The 20035-nt window shown below is 46.2% G+C and overlaps 3 protein-coding genes across 3 annotated transcripts; all 3 read left to right on the top strand.

Moving 5' to 3' along the window:
- Positions 1-978: 978 nt before the first annotated feature.
- On the top strand, positions 979-7989 carry emp2 (epithelial membrane protein 2). The gene is made up of 5 exons (XM_057014058.1): positions 979-1149; positions 5229-5414; positions 5487-5595; positions 5739-5879; positions 6407-7989. Exons 2-5 carry the CDS (start codon positions 5337-5339, stop codon positions 6574-6576), a joined length of 498 nt encoding a protein of 165 aa, XP_056870038.1. The 5' UTR covers positions 979-1149; positions 5229-5336; the 3' UTR covers positions 6577-7989.
- A 604-nt stretch (positions 7990-8593) lies between these two features.
- On the top strand, positions 8594-12956 carry atf7ip2 (activating transcription factor 7 interacting protein 2). The gene is made up of 11 exons (XM_057014057.1): positions 8594-8775; positions 9204-9273; positions 9448-9579; positions 9825-9893; positions 10010-10026; positions 10320-10360; positions 10439-10494; positions 10646-10691; positions 10880-11112; positions 11185-11372; positions 11660-12956. The coding sequence occupies exons 2-11, from the start codon at positions 9205-9207 to the stop codon at positions 11868-11870; spliced, it is 1062 nt and encodes a 353-aa protein (XP_056870037.1). The 5' UTR covers positions 8594-8775; position 9204; the 3' UTR covers positions 11871-12956.
- Positions 12957-13105: 149 nt separating this feature from the next.
- LOC130514457 (uncharacterized) lies at positions 13106-17409 on the top strand. Its single transcript, XM_057014056.1, has 13 exons — positions 13106-13573; positions 13899-13989; positions 14118-14288; positions 14421-14517; positions 14649-14744; positions 14824-14898; positions 15021-15056; positions 15189-15263; positions 15391-15528; positions 15614-15706; positions 15799-15895; positions 15979-16110; positions 16186-17409. Exons 2-11 carry the CDS (start codon positions 13952-13954, stop codon positions 15850-15852), a joined length of 873 nt encoding a protein of 290 aa, XP_056870036.1. The 5' UTR covers positions 13106-13573; positions 13899-13951; the 3' UTR covers positions 15853-15895; positions 15979-16110; positions 16186-17409.
- Positions 17410-20035: the final 2626 nt, after the last annotated feature.

The following is a 20035-nucleotide window of genomic DNA, read 5'->3' as shown; positions in this document are numbered from 1 at the left end:
AAAAGAATCCCATCCTGTCGCCGTGGCAACATCCGTGACGGACGTCGCCGCATCCTGAGTAGTGATATAAAAACCACCCGATGCACCTTCGTTTGCGGTTTAAACTGCGAGCTCAGCTACAGATGTGCTCTTTGTGGTTTTGATAAAGGGATATTTCACACAAAATTGAGAGCAGTGGATGGGAGAGGGCCCGAGAGAGCGCCGAATATATCCAGAGGGGGTGTTTTGGGCATTAAACGTCCCAAAAGAAACGAGTCTCACTCTTTAAGCTCACTTTAAACAACCTGTTCGAAAGAGGATGACACGGAGCGCCGACTGAGGAGTCACCAGCTGTCGGAGCCACACAACATAAATAATGAGGGAAAGAACAGACGAGCGTGCGTTTTGGTGTTTTCCAAAGCAGCAGGGTGCACTTTAATGACCCTCAATTAGCAGATAATCCAACTCACGCTGCTCGCCCAAAATACTGCGGCGGGAAAACTGGAGATGGAGGGACGAGGAAAAGGGAGTGGATGGCCCCTCTGCCCTGGTGCTGGTCACCCGTCCCCTCTGCAGCTCCAGCTACTTTGATCCTTTTCATTTCCTCTTTGCCTGCTTTTGTGTCTGCCCTCCGTTTCCCTCCCTCCTGCTTTTCATGAGGTTTGCAGAAACACACACACACACACACACACCATTAACAGTTACCGCCAAACTGAGTTCAGACTAATTTCAGGCCCCTTGAAGTGAGTCACACACACTCACACATCGTATGTGGTCCTCTACCTTTGTGAGGACTTAGGACGAGTCTAAACCCTCAAACACATCCTTAGGTTTGTGAGGACCAGTCTCATGTCCTCCCTTTCCTAAATGTGCCCACTTTTCAGGCCAAATGCGCGATCTGGTCCGCACTATGTGCAAGAAAACGCACACGCACGCACGCACGCACGCCCAGGCCACGCCCAGAGGTGACCACCAAGTCCCTCCCACACGCGCCCGCGACACTCGGCTGTCGGAGAACTTGCGTTCTTTTCTAACTTTCGTTTGAAAAGTAGCGGATCAGCTCTCGCAGCTGCGGTTTGGGCGCAGTTTTCCCTCCCTGACACCGCAGTTTCTGATCCAGGTTTCCGCTCCTCGGACCTTCGCTCAGCACCTCTTTTCACTTCCAACTCGGTGAGTAAACACATTTTAATTGGCTCGTTGGTTCAGGCAAATATCGTGTTCTTTACAGGATTCGTGACCCTGTCGGAAGGAGTTGCGTTGCCCTTTTTTGCCCTTTTTTAGAGGACCGAGAAGGTTTTGCATTTTTCTAAACGTACAAGTTACTTTTTGGCGTGGTTTGACTTTTTTCCCCCCACTTTTTGTTTTTGCCAATTTTACTTTTTTCAGCTTTAAAGCCGAAAAATAAAATAAAAGGGGCGTTTCCCAGGGTGCGTAAAATGTGTCTGTTGATGGCGTTTGCGAGTGGAAAAGTGTCCATTTTTAGCGCACACAGAAAATTAATGCATGTTTATCAGGCGACGGAATGTAAAAGTGTTGCTATGGATACTGGAGACCTTCCTCCGCGTCGAGCATACCAACCTGCCCATATGGCAACGCTGCGTTCAGTGCCTAACCTTTTTTTGGAGCGGTGGGTGGACATTAGTGAGCTAAACTAAATCTGACTGGTTGCTCTTCGATGACAATGACGCAGATTTCATAGCCCCCGTGACGAAAGCGCGTCATTTTTTTTTTTTTTTTACTAATTAATGAATATTTCCTGTGTGTTTGGAGAAGGGAGAATTCTCTGAGGACTTTTGGTTCGAGTCCCACAGACTGGGCGAATGCAGGAAACCAACTGTAGCTCTTTCCAGCGGGTGGAAAGGGGGAAAACCAACCTCTTTTTATACCTGTGTGTGTGTGTGTGTGTGTGTGTGTGTGTGTGTGTGTGTGTGTGTGTCACTCTGTCCTGCCACTTTAGTTAAATCCACCCCCCTGGAACATCCCTCCATCTGTTGCATCATGATTTGCATGTCGTATGTTTGACGACATCATGGGAATACTTGTACTTATTAGTGTGTTTCCTGCTTGTAATATGCGGATGTCAATATTTTCCCCTTGATCTTATGACACGAATTACAAAAAATAGCACGTTTGCGTCCAGGACGGCTCAGTCTTGTCGGAGTTCTTGCTGTTAAATGAGTCATTTCAAGCCGGTGGATCCGCGGCCCGGCTCCTCGACTGCAGCGCCCTGGGTCTGGCTCTGCCTCCCGTCACGCCCTCGGGTCAAACTGCCTCATGAATGATAAACGTGTGCAAATATCTTGACGTCTTTTGTCCCCCCCCCTCCCGCGGGAGGGTGCCAGCCTGCTTTACAGAGAGGCCTCGGGTCTGTGGAAGCCCTGCGAAAACGCTTGTGTGGCATTGATCGCATCCAGCCGCATCCACCCAACTGTGAGAACGCACGTCCGTGCCTGCGAGAGTGCACGTGTGCCCCCCCCCCCCCCCCCGCCCGCCCCTGCTCTCTGTAAATAAAACAGTGTTTGGTCACAGGCATCGCTCCAGGGAAGATGGGCCTTTTGTGTTTTCTGTAAAAATAAACCATAGCTTGGTTATTGGTGTTATGTACACACACACACACACACACACACACCACACACCACCACCACACACACAACACACACACACACACACACACAGTTACCACGGAATACTGCAATTTGAATCCCAAGGCCATGTTTATGGGTATGGCGAGCCAAAACATGCAGATATGAAGGGGATTAAAAGGTGTTGAGTCTTTTTGGTGGTTTTCCTGCAGATGTTTGACTGCTGGGGGGGCTTGAACACAACTGCGAAAGAGTTTTTATTCTGAGGGGGTTTGAGTTTTGTGAGTTGGGGGGGGGGTTATGCTGCATCGACAGTAAACTGCAGTGCACGGTGAGCAGCCAGAGGGCTCCACTGGATCTGTCATGCGTCTCTCTTCCTGGGTGCTGTTTCCATGACCAAAGAGAAGACGAGAGGGATCCGGACGGGGGGGTGGGATGTGGGAGAGACGGGGGTGTGAGATTCAGAGGCCCAGTTAAGTCTGTGGCTTTGTCTTTTATGAAAAGAGTCAAAAAGGGACATTAAAAGTCAGCATTTTCCACTCGGCAATGCTCTCTCTCCTTTCCACACACACACACACACACACACACACACACACACACACACACACACACACAACACACACACACACACACACACCCTTGTGCTGAGCCTAGTCCCCAGCCTCCCATTATGAGGCTGAGTGGAGAGCAGGAATGACATCGCTTGTGTCCGTGTGTGTCCATGTGCGTGATTGTGTTGGAGGGTATTTCAGCACAAAACAACGTGAGTCCGACCCGCGTTTGTGTCCAGAACCCCGACGCAGGCCTGACCGGACGTCCAACCGAAATCTTGAGGCCCGCCGGCTGCGTGCTCCGTTGTTCCTGTGCGTGTGTGTGTGTGTGTGTGTGGGCTACAGCAGTGGGACATTTTGGAGTCATGCATTCCAGACTACTGGAGCTAATGTTTAGTATCTGCTCTGTGTGTCCACCTGTTGTCGGGTGTCAGAGGTGACCATCAATGCTCCCTCGTCCAGGCTGCATATTTGACTCCTCCTGGGAATTCCGTCCATCTAAAAGGATCCTCATCCTGATCCCGTGCCTCCATTATCCACTCACTGATTCCTCCTCACGTCACCGTGAGATTAGAGTATCAGGGGAAGCCTTTGATAGCGACACCGCAGCCGGTTTATGTTTAACCCATCTTACGTGGGAAATCCTTGTGACTTGACTGGCGTGCAAAGATTTTTTGGGATGGGGGGGGAGTTTTTCCTCCTATAGAAATTTTAAGTTGATTGGAACCGCAGTGGGCCGTGTTGATGACACGGTTGTTGCCTCTGTGGCCGCGTCTAAAAATATCCCAGAGTCTCACGTTTCTGCACACGCTGACCTGACTCCGGCAGGTCACATGACGACTGGGATGTCCCGGCGTGATTCCTTGACAATACGCGAGTGGATCAAGGCGGCGCGTGTCGGGAAAATGCTGCTTTGCCCCAAAGTCCAGGGAAGACAGGCGCTAGGTGGCGCGCAGAGGGTCAACGAAGTTTAATGGCGGTTGATAATGTCAGGTGGGTTTTTGCATAGCAAATGTGGGATGCTGGACGACTGGTGTCTGCCCACTTGGAATCTGTTGGTCTTTCCTTAGATTTTGAGTTTAACAACAGCATTTTTTTTTTTGTGCTCCAGTGTGATCCCCTTGTGTTTTATGAATGAGCTTGCACCCTTCACTTTTGAAGTTTGCCCATTCTTCTTTGTTCCTCTGCACCCTTTCTTCCGCTCTTGCCCTCTGGCACACCCCCACCACAAAAAAAAAAGCAAAACAAAGCAAAACTGTGACCCGCTTCCTCTCGGGGTGGGTAACCGGTTTTCATTGTGACTCTGCGATGGCGGAGACTGCTAAATCCTGCTGCTTTGTGGATTGTGTGTGTATCTGTGTGCGTGTGTGCCTCGATACCCTGGTGTGTGCTTTTAAACACGTGTGTGTCACTGCCTGCTCAGCCTCAGAACACGCTGTGGTGCTAAACTAATTGTGAACAACCAATTTGCTACTGTGACTCGAGCAATGTGAAGGCTAATAGGGTCATGCTAGCATTTCTGAGTAAGCATTTTCATTATAAATTGGTGGGCGGTGGTATCTCCTTCTGTTGGGGACCAAGCTGAGAAGCAGCAGAGGGTTCTCAGTTCAAGCCCCAGTGCAGAGAAAGTAGGTAGTAGGGGAAAGGTGCCAGAACACACTCAGAGCACTGCCGAGGTACCCTCGAGCAAGGTACCGAGCCCACCAATGATAACATAGGACCCTGCAACATGGAGATGAGGTCAGGAAGAGGAGATTATAAATTGGTAGTTGTGATGAAACATCACATCACATTAAGGGAATTTTGGTAGAAATAGATTCGGCACACAAACTAGGAAACAATGAATTTGTTACATTTTTAGATGGGATGGTCTGCTAATGCTGCTATGCTAATCATGCTATGTGAGGTCTGTTGTGACTGAGCAGTGAACAGCCCGCCCACCTTGAGGTGTAAACAGACAAAGCCTTGTCAGTACTATCAACGCGACCTGGAATAAGACCCTTAAATCAGCGTAAAGTAAACGCCACACGGCCACATTCCATCGGCTCCAGCAGACGCGTGACGCTACGAATCGCTAACGCATAGATAAGCATGCTGTATACTTGCCTTTTCCCAGCTTTCTCAGCACGGACAGTTGGCCGGTGACCGTCACAAACAAGCCGAGAGCCCTTGGACAGCCCCGCCCGATAACCAGCCAACGAGTTAACCCCACGGAAGGATAGCCATGTTGATCATCCTACTCTCCATCATCCTCTTCCACCTGGCCGCGGTCATCCTCCTCTTAGTCGCCACCATCTACAACGTGAGTACCGAAGGAGTAAACGCCAGAGTTTAAAAGTGCGTTCGCTAACGGCGACGTTTCTGCGTGATTTAGGCGTGGTGGGTGGTGTCGGTAGGCAAGCAGGAGTTGATCTTCACCGACCTGTGGTACTCGTGTAACTCCACATGCTTTCCTGTGGAGAACAGCCATACTGCCAGCGCAGGTACGTGTCACCCTAAGTTTGTCAAACGTCTTCGTTCGGTTGTGAGATGACCGTCTTCTATGACATCACCAACTTCTGCCAGAGGGAACCGTCCACGATGGCCTTGGCTAACGCTCCCCCGTCTCTGTCTGTCCCTCTCTCAGCCTACCTGCAGGCCGTCCAGGCCACCATGATCCTGGCCACCATTTTGTGCTGCATCAGCTTCTTTGTCTTCATCCTTCAGCTGTTTAAGCTCCAGCAAGGAGAGCGATTCCTTTTCACCGCCATCATTCAGCTCCTGGCCTGTGAGTGACACACACACCCACACACACACATGCGAACTCTGCTACTTACCTTTAGACGGTACAGCCGGTTGTCTTTAAGGAGTTGAAGTTCTTGTATGTGTTCTACATTTCATTTATATCCTCATTAATTGTTGTAAATAGAATGCACTGAAATGTTATTTAATGTCCCCCGTGGCAAACTTTACCTGTTGTTAAAATGACAACTCAAAGGACCACCAGTGTGGGACCCCCTGACCAGGCTCTATTTTCTCTGTTAGAGTCCTGTAGAGGTAAAGAGCAGTTTTTGCTTTTTGCATTTTTTTTTCCAGCGTTGTGTTAGAGCTTCTAAATCTTTAAGAGGGTAAGTGCTGCTGTGCTTCTTGGGTTTTTCCTCCATTTGCTGCTTAAAGTTCTGCAACAGTGGAGTATTAGTATTAGCTAATGATGCTAAATGCCGCTACTTTACCGTACTCTTGATGATAACCTGACCCGCTGGCCTCGACGCTAAGCTAACACGCTGATGCCAGTCATTTTCCTCTTTCCTCCAGCCGTGTGCGTGATGATCGGAGTGTCCATCTACACGCAGCAGAAGGACAGCTTTCACGCTGTGAGCCTCCGGGAGGGCTCCTACGGCGCCTCCTACATCCTGGCCTGGATCAGCTTCCCCATGACTCTCATCAGTGGCTTCCTGTATCTGGTGCTCAGGAAACGCAAATAGGCCGAACGTCCCCACAGCCACACGCCCCTGTGCCGTTTAAATTTGTCCTCACTGAAGGTGGCAGACGTGCGTGAGGATTCGCTAAACTCTCAGGCGTCGCGTGCGCAGGCCCGTTCTTGTCTGAGTTCTTATTTGCTTTTTGAGAAAGGTAAAGGTGGAGAGTTCCATTGATTCATGTCCCGCATTGATTATTTTCCCTCCTGTCCTGTTGTCGTCTTCTGCTTCCAAACATCCCCCGTTAGCACACTGGCTCCAGCTGAAGGCGTCCCCTATTTTTCTTTCATTCGGTTTATTTGTACATATTGGGTAGCGTCAAGACAAGCTGCGATTTCAACTAAAACACGCCGTGATCTTGGCGAGCAGCAGTAGGCGTGGTCTACGTTGGATTTTAACCCCGTCTGTGTTCCTGTTTTACTGACCAACAATGACGTGCTGTGATTTTATTTTATTTTTTTAACTTCAGTCATCGAAGTAGAGGCAAACTTGAACTATGAATGAACGTTTCTCTGTTATTTTGATGCTTTCGTTAAGCTTTACTGAACAGGTTAAGGCTATTTATTGCTTCAATGCACTGGTGTGTGTCATCATCACTCGACCGCGGTCCTATGAAGGCAGTTTTGCCACGTCCCCCCCCCCCCCCCCCCCCCCCCCCCCCCCTCCTCTGGCCGTCGCTCTCCTGTACTCCATTCACTTTTCCTGTCATTTCATCACGTTTCCGGATTTGCTCGGATCTCCAGCCTCCGTAAAGCTAATTTTGGATCCCTGGGAAAGTGCGTTGGGTTGAGGGGGATCGGCTGGGTGTTACCTCCGCAGCTGCCCCGTGCAGCTGCTCGGTGCTCTTGGGGCTCGTCTCAGACTGCTTGGTGCTGTCAGAGGTGCACTCGTTTTTGTTTGGTCACAAGCGTGTGTCCTTCACCTATAAAAGGACGTGCACGATGCAGAAAAAACGCCTTCTTGATCAAGATGTCGATGCTTGTTGTGTCATCTAAGCCTTTTTGACCAAATACAATCAACTTCCGTGATATGTTTTTTTTTGTGCGTGTGAAATACTTTTAAATATAGTATAAAAAAGCAATTCAAACTTTTAAACATGGAGAGACTCTTGATTTGGAACTCATAGTTTGTGCATTATTTTACACTGTAACAATTAAGTACAGCAACGGCTCAAATTGTTGAAGTATAACATGGTATTTATTCACTTTTCTCCCCTACAAGTGCTTTATGAAGTATTAATTTGACAGTCTCATGTGACTAAATGAAGACTTGTTCAACGGTGCATGAAGAATTGGTGTTTGTAAATGTCACAGGTTCTGCCCTGCAGGCTAACCAGACCAGACAGCATATTTATTTTGACCTCTGTTGAATCATCGGCTTCTGCGATCTGTAAAATAAAACTGTTTTTGTTTCACTAAATGTTTGTTTGATTGACATTATCAAAAAAAGGTTCTGTTGACCTTCAGGATACAGAAAAACGTCAAGCATTCCTGGAAAGAACAAACGTGCTGCTAATAGGGCAGGATTCAAACTGATATCTGATGCTGACCCCCCCCCAGCAACAAATAGGTGCCTTTCCCCCCTTTATACTCCCCAGAGATGTGCTTTGCAATGAATATATTGTGTAGTAAAATGCTCAAGCATCTTCTTTACCCTTTGTGACATGCATGGCCTTTCACAAATAATCCAATAAAACTCGTAGTTTACCAGTTATGCAACAATAAAAGTTCTAACATTAAAAGTTCTAGTGTAACTTTCAAATTATAAATGTTTCTCAAAGTGATTAAACACCTCAGAAGATAGCTCGGCTTATACTTAAGTCATTCTACAAAGCTGGCATTCAACTTGAAATGAAAATTCATGAATGGAGGCAACAACAGCTAAAATTCCTCTTCAGGGAGATATTAATGTTACAATATAAAGACGAAAACTGAAATGTAGGAATCCTTCATAATAACAATGGGTTCACATCAAAGCTCCTTTTCTGTAATTATTATGTTTAGACATATAAAAGTACGTTTAATTTGCCTTCCAAGTTCGGTTAAAATATAATCTACATGCAGCTCGGAGTAAGATCCACCAGGTGGCGCCAATCCTCCCAGAACTGGTTGTCAACCCCCAGAAATTGAAAAAGGGGAACGAAGAAGAAAACGGAGGCACAAACATCTGCTCGAACCCAGCTGTGCCAAAATCATTGTTTTACAGGTATGTGCCTGGCAGTTCTGCACTGGTTTTATACTTTCCGAGAATCATGAAGTTGATTTGAATGTGACCCACAGTTGACGGAGACAATATGCAATGAGATTAATTCTCAGATTATTACCTTTGCAGAAGAGCCTCGTACAATAGAGCGCGGAGTAGGTTTGGGCTGATATTAAATTACTTATCTGATCGACAAGTCATAAAAATGAGACGGACAGATGAGATGACGCATTCGTTGATTTATATGACCGATTGTCAGACTGGAGTTCTTTTCTGAGGAAGCTTGACTTTATTAGTAAAGTGCCCCCTTAAGGTCCTATACGGTCTATACATCATTCGCCCTTCAGCAGTTTTTAAATGTGACATTTATAGTTTGGATTAATGAGCTATGAAATGAAGTCATTCTTAATTTTGTGTCTGTCTGCGTTAAGAATGGAGAGCTTCTCCTCGCCGCCTTCACCCGGAACCAACAATAAAAAGTTTAAATTCTCTCAGTTTGATGTAAGTACTGACATTTTAAAAAAACAAACAACCCCCAAAAACATATTACTTTTGTCGTCCGTGCATTTGTACACGCAGCAGTTATATGACAATCTTCCCCTGGAGGTTAAAAACCCCGCACTGCCGTGTCCTTGGAGATTCATTTTCTCTGAATGTTGCCATTGTTGTCTGCAGGTGCAGAGTCTGATCGAGCAGGAGGTTCGGAGTGCAATGGAGCGGCATGAGACCAAGCTGAAGGGTCTAATAGAAACCATAGAGCACCTCGATCGGAAAATCAACTACGAAAGCACCATCCAAAAACTGGAGGTTGGTGGCAGTGGCTGACACAGGAGGCCTTTAATTCACCTCTTTTCCATCACTTCCAGCTGAATAATATCCTATAGCTTCTTCTGCCCCGCCTGCATTTACAAGGCAATTCTGTTTCATCTGTTTAATAATTCCTTCTATTAGCCCATATGTTTGGGAATCGTCTCCTAAAGACAAGTACTAAACAGGAAAAGTGCCTCAAAGTTCAGGTGAGTGATAAAAACTCTCGTCATTCCCACCCTCAGGTGAGGATTAACATGGTGTCCCAGAAGGCCGAGGCTGCTCTGGCCCAGATGGCGAAGAGAAGGGCAAAGGTACAACACACACACACACACACACACACACACACACACAGTTACGGAACATCTTAACTGTGTTGGTGCACTTTTCTGTGGCATTTACTTACTGTGATTATCTGCTTGGTTTGCAGGCTCGGGCATTTCTGAGGTATGGATGCACGTGGAATTTTGGGACTTGGACCTTTAAATGTGACATAAACAAACACAGCAGAGATGTTGCATGCACTGGCAATGGGTTAGAGGATCTCACCATCTGTAAACAATAAAAAGACGGAGAAATTGCCGCATGAAACGCAAAAGAATTCGCACCTCACATGAAATGCGAGGTTAACAAGATTAATGAGGTCCAAATTTACCGCAGAGATCTTTTCTCTGCGCTCATTTATTTATCCCATCCCTCTCTCTTTCTCTGGACGGTAATGCGATGCCCTTAATTTGCAGCTCAGACTCGGAGGAAAATTCCCCAGAAACCTCGCCACAGCGTAAGAGCCTGGCAAGTGTGTTTGTGCTAACAGTATTAGTTTGTGTGTCTTATGTATGTCTCTTTTTGTGTGTGTCAGGTGATAAAAATGACGAAGAGGCCATGGAAATGGATGAAGAAATCTTCAAAATCATGGTGATTTATCCTTTAAATCAAGCCAGTTTATTACATTTTGGCAGCATTCTTGATTTCTTCCTATTCAATTTCCCTACGGGGATGAATAAAGTACATCTTAATCTTAATATAATTGGAGCGATCTGCCAAATATGCGTTCTTTTCTCTTAAGGAAACCACTAAAAGTGCAATAAAGAAGATGCAGCACGACAAGCTAGGTAAGATATCTTGTTTTTCCTGTGCTTGTAAAAGCTGGTAACACTTCTGCATCCATTTCAAAATAAAACCTGACGCGTAAGCTGGGCAAAAAGGCTTAAATGAATAACACGAGTCAGTAAGTCCACGCAGAAGTGACGCCTTCATTCTCTTCCTCTGGGACGTCTCATTGCACCTAATCTGCGTTAAGCTCTGACGGCTGCCGCGGCAGATTTGAGCGAGGAGCGCTGTCTTCCGGCTCCCGAGTGCAAGGCGGGACCCTTTTTAGGGGGCAACGCGTGTGAGCTTCAGGAGCAAACCAAGGACCCCAAAAACCGGCCAAAACCAGAGAACCATCCCGGGGCGACGGCAAACGCAGGCGAGGAGAAAGGTCGTCCGTCTCCTCCTCCGAGGAACGGTCTGAAATGCTCACGCTCGGGGCAGGTAGCGTCGCCTCGCGCTCTCATCACCTCTTAGGACACTTCCGTCCTCCTGAACGACCTCTGTGTTTTCCAGTGCGAGCACACGTACCCTCCTCTACCGCCCATCGCCTTCCCTTCGGTGCTCTCCATCGAGGCGGCCTCCTACAGCATCCCCCCGAAGCCCTCGGTGCGGCTGGTTCTCATCAGGAAACCAGCCAGGCTGTCAGTGCTGTGGAACATCGTGGAGAAGGACCCGTTTGCTCCGCCCATGGACAACTACACGTAAGTAAAGCGCCGCCATTTGGGTGCGCGAGTGATGAGCGTGGTGAGTTGTGGACGGTAGATGTTTGGCTATAAATCCAGGCGGCGGGGGCGTTTAGCTGGATGTGGTGAGGGATTTGGCCATGTCTGCTGCCAGACACGTCCTGGTGCTTGATAAAAACAGATGGCGGCGTTTAAAAATGAGACGCAAGCGAGTTTGTCTCGAGTCAAATGTTCAATCTGTACGAGACGCAACGCGTCGCTTTCTGGAAACCAGTGACATCACCGCCAAATCTCTGTTTCTGCAGGATTTACATGTCGGTGGAAAAGGACAGGGGCAGCAGGGTGTTCTCCAGCTGGACTCAGATCGGTCTGGTCCAGGACAGACCCCTCCCCATATGCGCCATGATCAGCAAATACAAGCCTGGGCACAAAGTGGGCGTGGCCGTGGTGGGCAAAGACAAGTTCGGCCGGTACGGGCCGTACAGCGACATCGTCACCGCGACCATACCCGACTAGAGCGGCGCTGTCGGGCCCCTTCGTTCGCCCTCTATTTCTATATTTTGCGGTTGTCTCGAGCATCTGGAACTGATGAATCAGGCGGCGCTGATAAAAGGGAGGAGCCGACGGGATAACGGTGGCACTTATGAACAGAAGAGCGGGCGAGGAAGCAAAGCGTTGGGCTCCGCGCTCCCACATCAGCCGATCGAGTCGAGCCTTCGTCGACCATCTCGTTGTTCTGTCCACGCCATCACTTTGGAGTGATGTTTTCCCGCTGTGGCGAAAACCTTCCCAGCATCCAAAAGGGCTCCCGGCCCGAGAACATTCCCCGCGTTGGGGTGCATGTAGCTGCTGGTCGAGGCCTGTCATGAAAGCCAGCAGCAGACTGAGTGTCTGTGTGTGAACCCGTGACCAGTGGGGAAGGCACACAGTGATGAGCCTCCCGAGACCACTTGCCTGCTGAAGTTTGTCTTAGAAACCTGCAGCAACAATTCTGGTCTAGTGTTCAGGTTCAGTTTTGATTGATGAGCAATATGAAGGTTGTGGGGTCCATCCCATGATGGGTTTCCTTCACAGTCCAGAAACATGCACATTAGGTTGATTGGAGACTTTAAATCCGCTCTAGTGACTGGGATAGACACTAATAACCCCAGTGGCACCAATTAGATGTAAAAATTAATGGATTTAGAAGCGTAAAGTCAATGTGCTTTCTTCCTGACATGAAAAATAGAATATTCCATCACACAGAAGCTATTTTTTTTTCTCTGGATGATGCGTGAATAAAATGGCAGTTTTCTCTCAGAGTTTGACCTCTGGAAACTTCAAGCATGAGAATGAGAAATCTCTCAAATCCTGTACCGAGCTAAAAGCCTCTGGGTGCATTCTAATATCTAACCGCTAGATGGGGCTGTTTAACAGGATATAGACAACAGCGGATAAACCGACGTTGCAGGAATGTTGATTTAGCTTTGGCTAAAAAGTTTTCATCCCATATCCTCAGGAAATGCCTATGAATGTCAAACTCAGATACAGTTTCTGGTGAGTGAATGAACTATGGAATATGATAAAACAGATCCCCATTTCCACGTGATGCAATAGCATAAAGATGTGTGGTTATTTGATCAGGATTCTGCACACAGCAACACATCATAACGTGACCTTGGGCTTTTGCTGCCTGAACCCGATGCATCATTAGTAGAGTGGATGTCATCAGCTGATCCCAACCTTTGATTTACCAGCCTGACTGTGTTGGGAACAAAGACGAGGAGAAGAAGAACAAAGGCTGTTAGAAAATCCCCCATCAGAGCTCAACCTTTCTGGTCAAAGTGTGACAGTTCTAGTTCAACGATTTTCTCTACGGTGCTTGTTGTCAGAGCAGGATTACAAATGCCACACACACGCACACACACACACACACACACACGCCCTATACTGTGTGTACGTCACACTGTGTGGGGAAATAAGCAACTCCGTGGAGGTCTGTGCTAGCTCTAGTCCCTTTATTATCACACATGCCACTACCTTGGTCCTTTTTGGCCTTTTTTTCTGCTTCTTTTCCTCCATTTTGCTTTGGATGCCAATTTTCACACTGCAATGATCCAAATGATATTTTAGTTGCAATCAAAGCACAGAGATCGAAAGCAACAAAAGCAGTGCCATCAAAGGACGACAGTACAAAGCAATGATCAAAGACTGAAATTCAACTTACCGTAATTAAAAAGGTGGGTATAAAGTTAATCAGTCTCTTCCAAACCAAGCAAGCACATTTTGTTTCACTGCAAACATACAAGGTCTGTAATGCTGCTTCATTCTATTGTTGCTAATGCCCCTTCTTTAGTGTTTGCTATATTCTTTACAATTAAATCCTCTTTTTTATAATATAAAACATTTGATTACCTTAATGTCCTGCTAGTTATTATCAAAAGAGAATTAAACCTAGGATATAAAATGGCTATGCCAGCAATCCATTCTACAACAGAATAAATCTGAAGGACCATTCAGGCCAACGTTTGGTCATCACTTCTCCTGCTTGCCTTGCTGCACCAGATCCTCCGAAGAAAACACCCTGTTGGAAAAAGTTAATCTCCTCTAAACGCAAAATGTTTCAGGAAGATTCCACAATAAACTCAAAAAAGAGGTAAGAGAAGAATGTGTAGTAATATTTCACCACTATTAAACTCAAAGACAAGCTTTTGTTTACACTTTTTTTTGTAAAGTGTTGGTCTGACCTGCAAAAACCTTTGTGTGTGTGACGCCTTTTTACAGTTTGTATCCAAGAATGCAGCCCCCTAAGAATGCTGCTAGCAGTGCAGCCAAATCCAAAACCAAAAAGCCCAATTGTATGAAGAAGGCTCTCCGGTGCCTTCTGTCATGTTTTTGTACGAGTGTGGAGGACTCAGACGAAGAAGACGATGCACCTTTGGACCAACCACTGCGGTACAAACAAACTTTCTTCAAACTTAAACGTATTGCCCTGATTTGTGAGTGAAACATTCACGTCTCAAATGGAGGAGGGTTCTTCATCATGCAGATCTTCTGTTTTCTTGGATTTTGCATTATTTTTGACAGCATCATCAGATGGAGCGACGGCACGGAGGAGCAGGCTGAAGAGCCCCCGGCAAGAGTCGGCCGGCCCGGCTCACCTTTAGCTGTCGCAGGTCACCAGGTACATTTTCCCCTCTAGATAGAGAAAAATTACACTAAGCTGTAAAAATGCTCCTTCTAAACTTAACATTGATGTATTTTTGACTGTGTTTTACGAGACTGAGCTGATGTTGCTTTGCCTTTAACTAACAGAGCCTGGAGAACAAGCATGAGGAAACGCTGTCTTCAAAGCAAAGAGGTTCATTCCTGAGATCCTCAGAACCTGCAGAAGCTGCAGCTGAGCAACCTGTAAGAGGAAAGCACAGTGAAATTATGGACATTAGTGTGCTGTAATGACCACTTTACTGCTATTTTTGTTTTACAACAGATTGCAACAAGTTCTAGTGATGAGGAAGAAGAGAACTCTTCCCCATTAAGCGACAGCATTTCAGACATCCTGGCTGTAAGAATCAGCAAAATTCTGACTGATGCACTGTTATGAAGGACTACCCATCAGGCTTATTTGACTGGACAGTCTTTCCTTTAATGCTTGTTTTATATTTTCCCTTTACTTTCACCTAACAGACCTTCTTCGATGATCAGTCAGAGATATCTTCACGTGTAAGTCTTTTATTTTGTAACGCCTTTTCCTGCAGAAGCTACGGCTGAAGAACCTCAGCACAATATGGATGTTACATGCAAATAAGAACATTCGTTTGCTGTAATGACCAGTTTTTCCCCTATTTCCAACAGAGCACAACATGCACTAGTAAGGAGGAAGAGGAGAACTTATCTGCATCAAATAAAACTGTTTCAGACGTCCTGATTGTAAGAATCATCAAGCACATTTTTACTGTTACATTGTTATCAGGACCATATTTCTAGCACTGGGTTATTTTTCCTCCAATGGTGGCTGTCTTCCCAGATTGAGCTGATGTTGCTTTATTCTTAACAGAGCCCGGGGTCCACAGATGATGAAGACCCAGAAATATACTTTTCCTGTGTCAGTGACACCCAACAGGAGGAGCAGGCTGAAGAGCCCCTGGCGGTAGTCGGCCGGCCAGGCTCACCTTTAGGTGTCGCAGGTCACCAGGTACATTTTTCTCTTTTGAAAGAGGAAAAATTACCACCAGTTCCTGATGTTTCACATGGACCCTGTCTCCTCTTCCAACTAACAGAGCCCAGCGTGTCCTGCAGGGGTAGGAGGAGAGGACACGTGTCCGGTCGACAGCCCCTCTTCCCCTAAAAGCAGCATTGATGTCGAGCAAGCTGTAAAAATGCTCCTTCTGAACTTAACATTGATGTATTTTTGACTTTGTTTTACTTGATTGATCTGATGTTGCTTTCTTCCTGGGGTCCACAGATAAAAAAGTCCCAGAGATATATTCTTCCTATGTGGTCTCCAGAAGCAGATTAGAAAGTGCGAGAACCCTTACGCCTGAGGAACTGGCCTGTTATGGGTAAAGATTTTAGCATATCATCATCACCATCCTCCTCCTCATCATCATCATCATCGCTTTGCTCTGCTTTTCTTGTGTTTCAGGCTCCCCAACCTGTCCCAGACCTGCTATATGACCTCTGTTCCCCAGAGCCTCCTGACCCTCGTGCCTTTTGTGAAGGAGCTCAACAAACGGAGTCAACAGTGGCTTTCGCACCCAAACGCTCTGCTTTCCAAGTACAGCACAAGCTCACGTGCCCCCGTTATTCTATGGCATGAATGCAATGAATGAAAGACATCTGCTTTCTCCAGGTTGCTCACTGACATGAACAACAGCTTCACAACAAGAAAAGGAAGCAGAAGAAATCCACCCTCTTCACGTTCCTGCGCACCATTGCCCTGCAACACCCAGACTTTAGACTTCATTTCTATCAAATTATGGAGACTGTAATTTTTTTTATTTATTTTTTTACTAATTTTTATCAGGAAAGATATTCAAGATCACCCCCCCCCCGCCCCGTTTGGATCTCATGTGTTTTCAAAGTGTTTCTCTAATTTTTTGAGCAGTGCATATACTGTATATACAAGGTCAGAGCACAACAACTTCTTAAAAAAGTTAAAGAATGTCATAAAAAGTTGAAATGCGTGGCCACTGCCAATGAGAAATAGAGGTAAACTCAACAACAAACAACAGATGTTTTGTTCCCTTTTTCCTTTAATTCTCTGCTGCGTCAATAATCTGCACCCAGAGACGTGCAGAGATTCCTCAGGTTCTGCATGTAATACATTTCCTACTTCAGTGGGGCTTCAGTGCCAATATTTACAGCTCCCTAGTCAACCATAAGAGCCACGGTACTAAAACGGTTATATCCGGTGCTACAATTAAATCTGCTAGCATTGAGGGTGATACATACCATAAAACATTTATGCCATAAGTCGGTGGCATCGTGTGCACATGGCGTTCACTACCGCTGTTCTCAAACATTCCCATGTGACTGAGATCACGCAGCATCATTTATGCAAAAGGTAAAAATCAACCTCCCTCCATGTTTTCACATGTTTGACATTTTTCTTAATCCCTGAACGCATTTCCCCCTCAGTTAAAAGTTTTGTTTAGGCTTCAACTTTAGATTTAAAACTTAGAACACCATATCAGACATTAGTTCAGCTCAGAATGTGGAGGGGAGGTATCAGGCTGCGCCGATAAGAATGTTAATGCAACATTCATGTTTGACAAGATTTTGCATGAATATTTTAAGAAAGTGTTTAATAGTTAAATGTTTCACTCTAAAACTAGAATAAAATTTTAAAAAAATACCTTTCTCAGAGCAAAGAGCCTGAAAACAAAAGGTCAGGGTGGTCTTCCTTCGAGGGGATTCCAGCTTGCTATCGCTACCTTCAGCTGCTGGCAATAGTAGCAAAAAGAGTTCTTCGACCTTTTCCCCATGAGGAGCAACTCCACTGTACTCAGGAACCACTTAATTGCCATGATGGTATCACAGGAACTAGATTTGCTCACTTTTTGGTACCTAAGTTGCTCCTGCTACACCAGGAACTTCTAAAGCCTATGTTGGTTAGGGAGCACGCTCAAAATGTCACTTAATATTTTTAAATGCACGTGAGGACACCAAAGTCACAGCAAAAATGTAAGTACACAGGACAAAAATATCTCCCTGATGCCGTTGCTAGCATCGCCTAGACATTGAGATTAAGATGCAAAATCAGCTTTGCAAGATGCTTCTGTGAAACTAGCTTACGGCGCTTTGTGAAAACCGATTAGTTCCTCTTAAATTTAACTAATTTAGCAATATAACGGTCTTCTGATTAGTGGTGCAAAGACAGCCAGGAAATATTTTTCCAGTTCCCCAAACTGTACTTCTACCTATCTGGAGTGGTCAGTGCAGGTTATCATTGAGCAAGAGGGACCGTATTGAACCCCATCAATGGTTTTGTTGAATCCATTTTTATTTTTTACCTCTATAAAATCGAAGGTTGTGTGTGGCAGAATGTGAAAAAAAAGAAGCAAAGCAGGTCTTTGCTAGGGTTTAGAAGAATGTTTGCATTCTAATCTCTATAAAACTGTTACAGTGTCACGGACACTCTCTGAAAGTACTCAAACACACACACACACACACACACACCCTCCAGTAGGTTAAAATCAAGGCTCCCGCATAAAAAAGCACCGTGTAAGTGCATTTCACTTTTCGCCTTCCCTTTTCTAGAGACCACAAACCGGAGCGTGCGTGTCTTGCGGAGCTCTGAAGGAGCCTCCTGCAGCTTGATGCTTCCATTCTTTGCTGTCATGAATATTTGATTCAGCGCACCGTCCCCAGAAGGTTCCATCCGAACGAAAGCTAAAATAACAGCATCGACAACAAACTACAGGAGCAGCAGCGACGAAGGCGGCGGCAGCAGCAGCAGAAGGAGGCTGTGGGGGTGTAGAGGAGCTCACCTGCAGCCTAAAGATAATGATGTGTGGCTGATGTTTGCAAGCATCTGTTGATTCACAGCTCACACCTACTGATGCCACAGAGGAGAGGCGCAAAGGAGTCTAAAATGGGCGAAGACACATCTTGACCCAGAAGAATATTTGTGATGAAAAACAAACCCACAGGAATAGAACAGCTATCCTTGGGAGGACCTGACCTTGACCAAGTCCAACCCTTAAAGGTTAGGTTCAAAATGTCCTCATATAGCCACTGAAATGTGTATTCTGGTCCCTAATATGTAGCTTGTTCAAGAACACACACACACACACACACACACACACACACACACACAAAATATAGGCAATATAAAGCAAAGAGAAGAAAAGCAGAAACTGGATAAAAACTTACATTTGGTGAAAAATCCACATGCAGATCATAAATGTTTTAATGTGTGCGTTTGTGTGTGAGGTGTGTGTGTGTGTGTGTGTGTGTGTGTGCGCACACTCCATATAATTCTGATTAATCTGTGGGCTTTATTGTCCTTGAAGGAGATCACTTGAGTGGAGCTCCTGGAATACAAACGCGTCGGCACAAACGTTTGAGCATCGAGGAAGACTTCAGGATGAAGAAAAAAATATGAACGACTGTTTCCCCCCCAGCATGTTTCTAAAGCTTTAAAAGGGCTCGTTAAATGACCCCCCCACCCCCATAGTTGTAAATAAAGTTTGGAATGACCTTTGGAGTGACAGCTCATCATAATGGTGACTTTAGTGGAAAACTCAATGCTGCCTTCAGTGCATCAACACTTTTATCGTATTTATTTAAGCCCTTACCAACTGCTCTGGTCTCATCCTCACCGATGCGATGAGCTCCAGGCTTTTTCCGGAGTCCGGAACCAGAGGAATGAGGAGACAGCCTCTCTGCAGCGTCCACCGTTAGCATTAGCCTGTGCAGAGACGGTGGAGGTGGCGGCACATGGCCCGAGCGGAGTCATTACCGGTGGCGATGCCCGGAAACAGCAAACATTTCCCGTCACTTTACATTTCAGCATGGGACACGGAGCCGAATCACCCAAGAATATTTTCCTGTGTGTTGGAGGGGAGCGACTGTGGTGTCCTAGTTTTCCTGCTACAGACTTTGAGATCAAATGCAGCGCGTGTGCGCCGGCTCGCTCTGGCACGCTGTCAGGTTTCATCTTTCGCAGATGCGTTTAATGAATCAAGGCGACATCCTCGTGCGTGATCGCTCACAAACCTCCCCATAAAAGATGCTGCTGGTGCCGCGCAGGCCGAATAAACAAACGCCGATGCTAATACTAATCTGCATCGCTGTTACGTACTTTAGCATCTTTTTTCAGTTTACGAGCTCAGCGTTAAGGTTACGCACGCTTGCCGACGCACACTAATTCAGATTTTAGATTTCAGCCCTGAAGCTTTAACATATCGTTGGCACAAACAAAACACAAAACACTTAAAGGGGGGTTACGCACCCCCCAGTGCATTACCTCTCTCTCCTGCTTCCCGTTTCCTCATTGTGTTGAATGTTGAAATCGACCTCCGATCCCACCTGAGTTCCCAGACTGATTTTCTTGGTTTTGGCAGCATCCTCCGGAGGATCCGATCGAGAGTTTTGATGCGAGGTTAATCCGGAGCCTTATGTCTTCACGTTAAACTGATTTCTCTCCTCATCCCACCTGCCAAACAACCACACATCTTGAGGATGAATATTTTCAT

Source organism: Takifugu flavidus, chromosome 18 (assembly GCF_003711565.1).
Source record: "Takifugu flavidus isolate HTHZ2018 chromosome 18, ASM371156v2, whole genome shotgun sequence".
NCBI lineage: Eukaryota > Metazoa > Chordata > Actinopteri > Tetraodontiformes > Tetraodontidae > Takifugu > Takifugu flavidus.
Note: the sequence above shows the minus strand (reverse complement) of the source record. Positions and strands in the feature narration are given on the sequence as shown.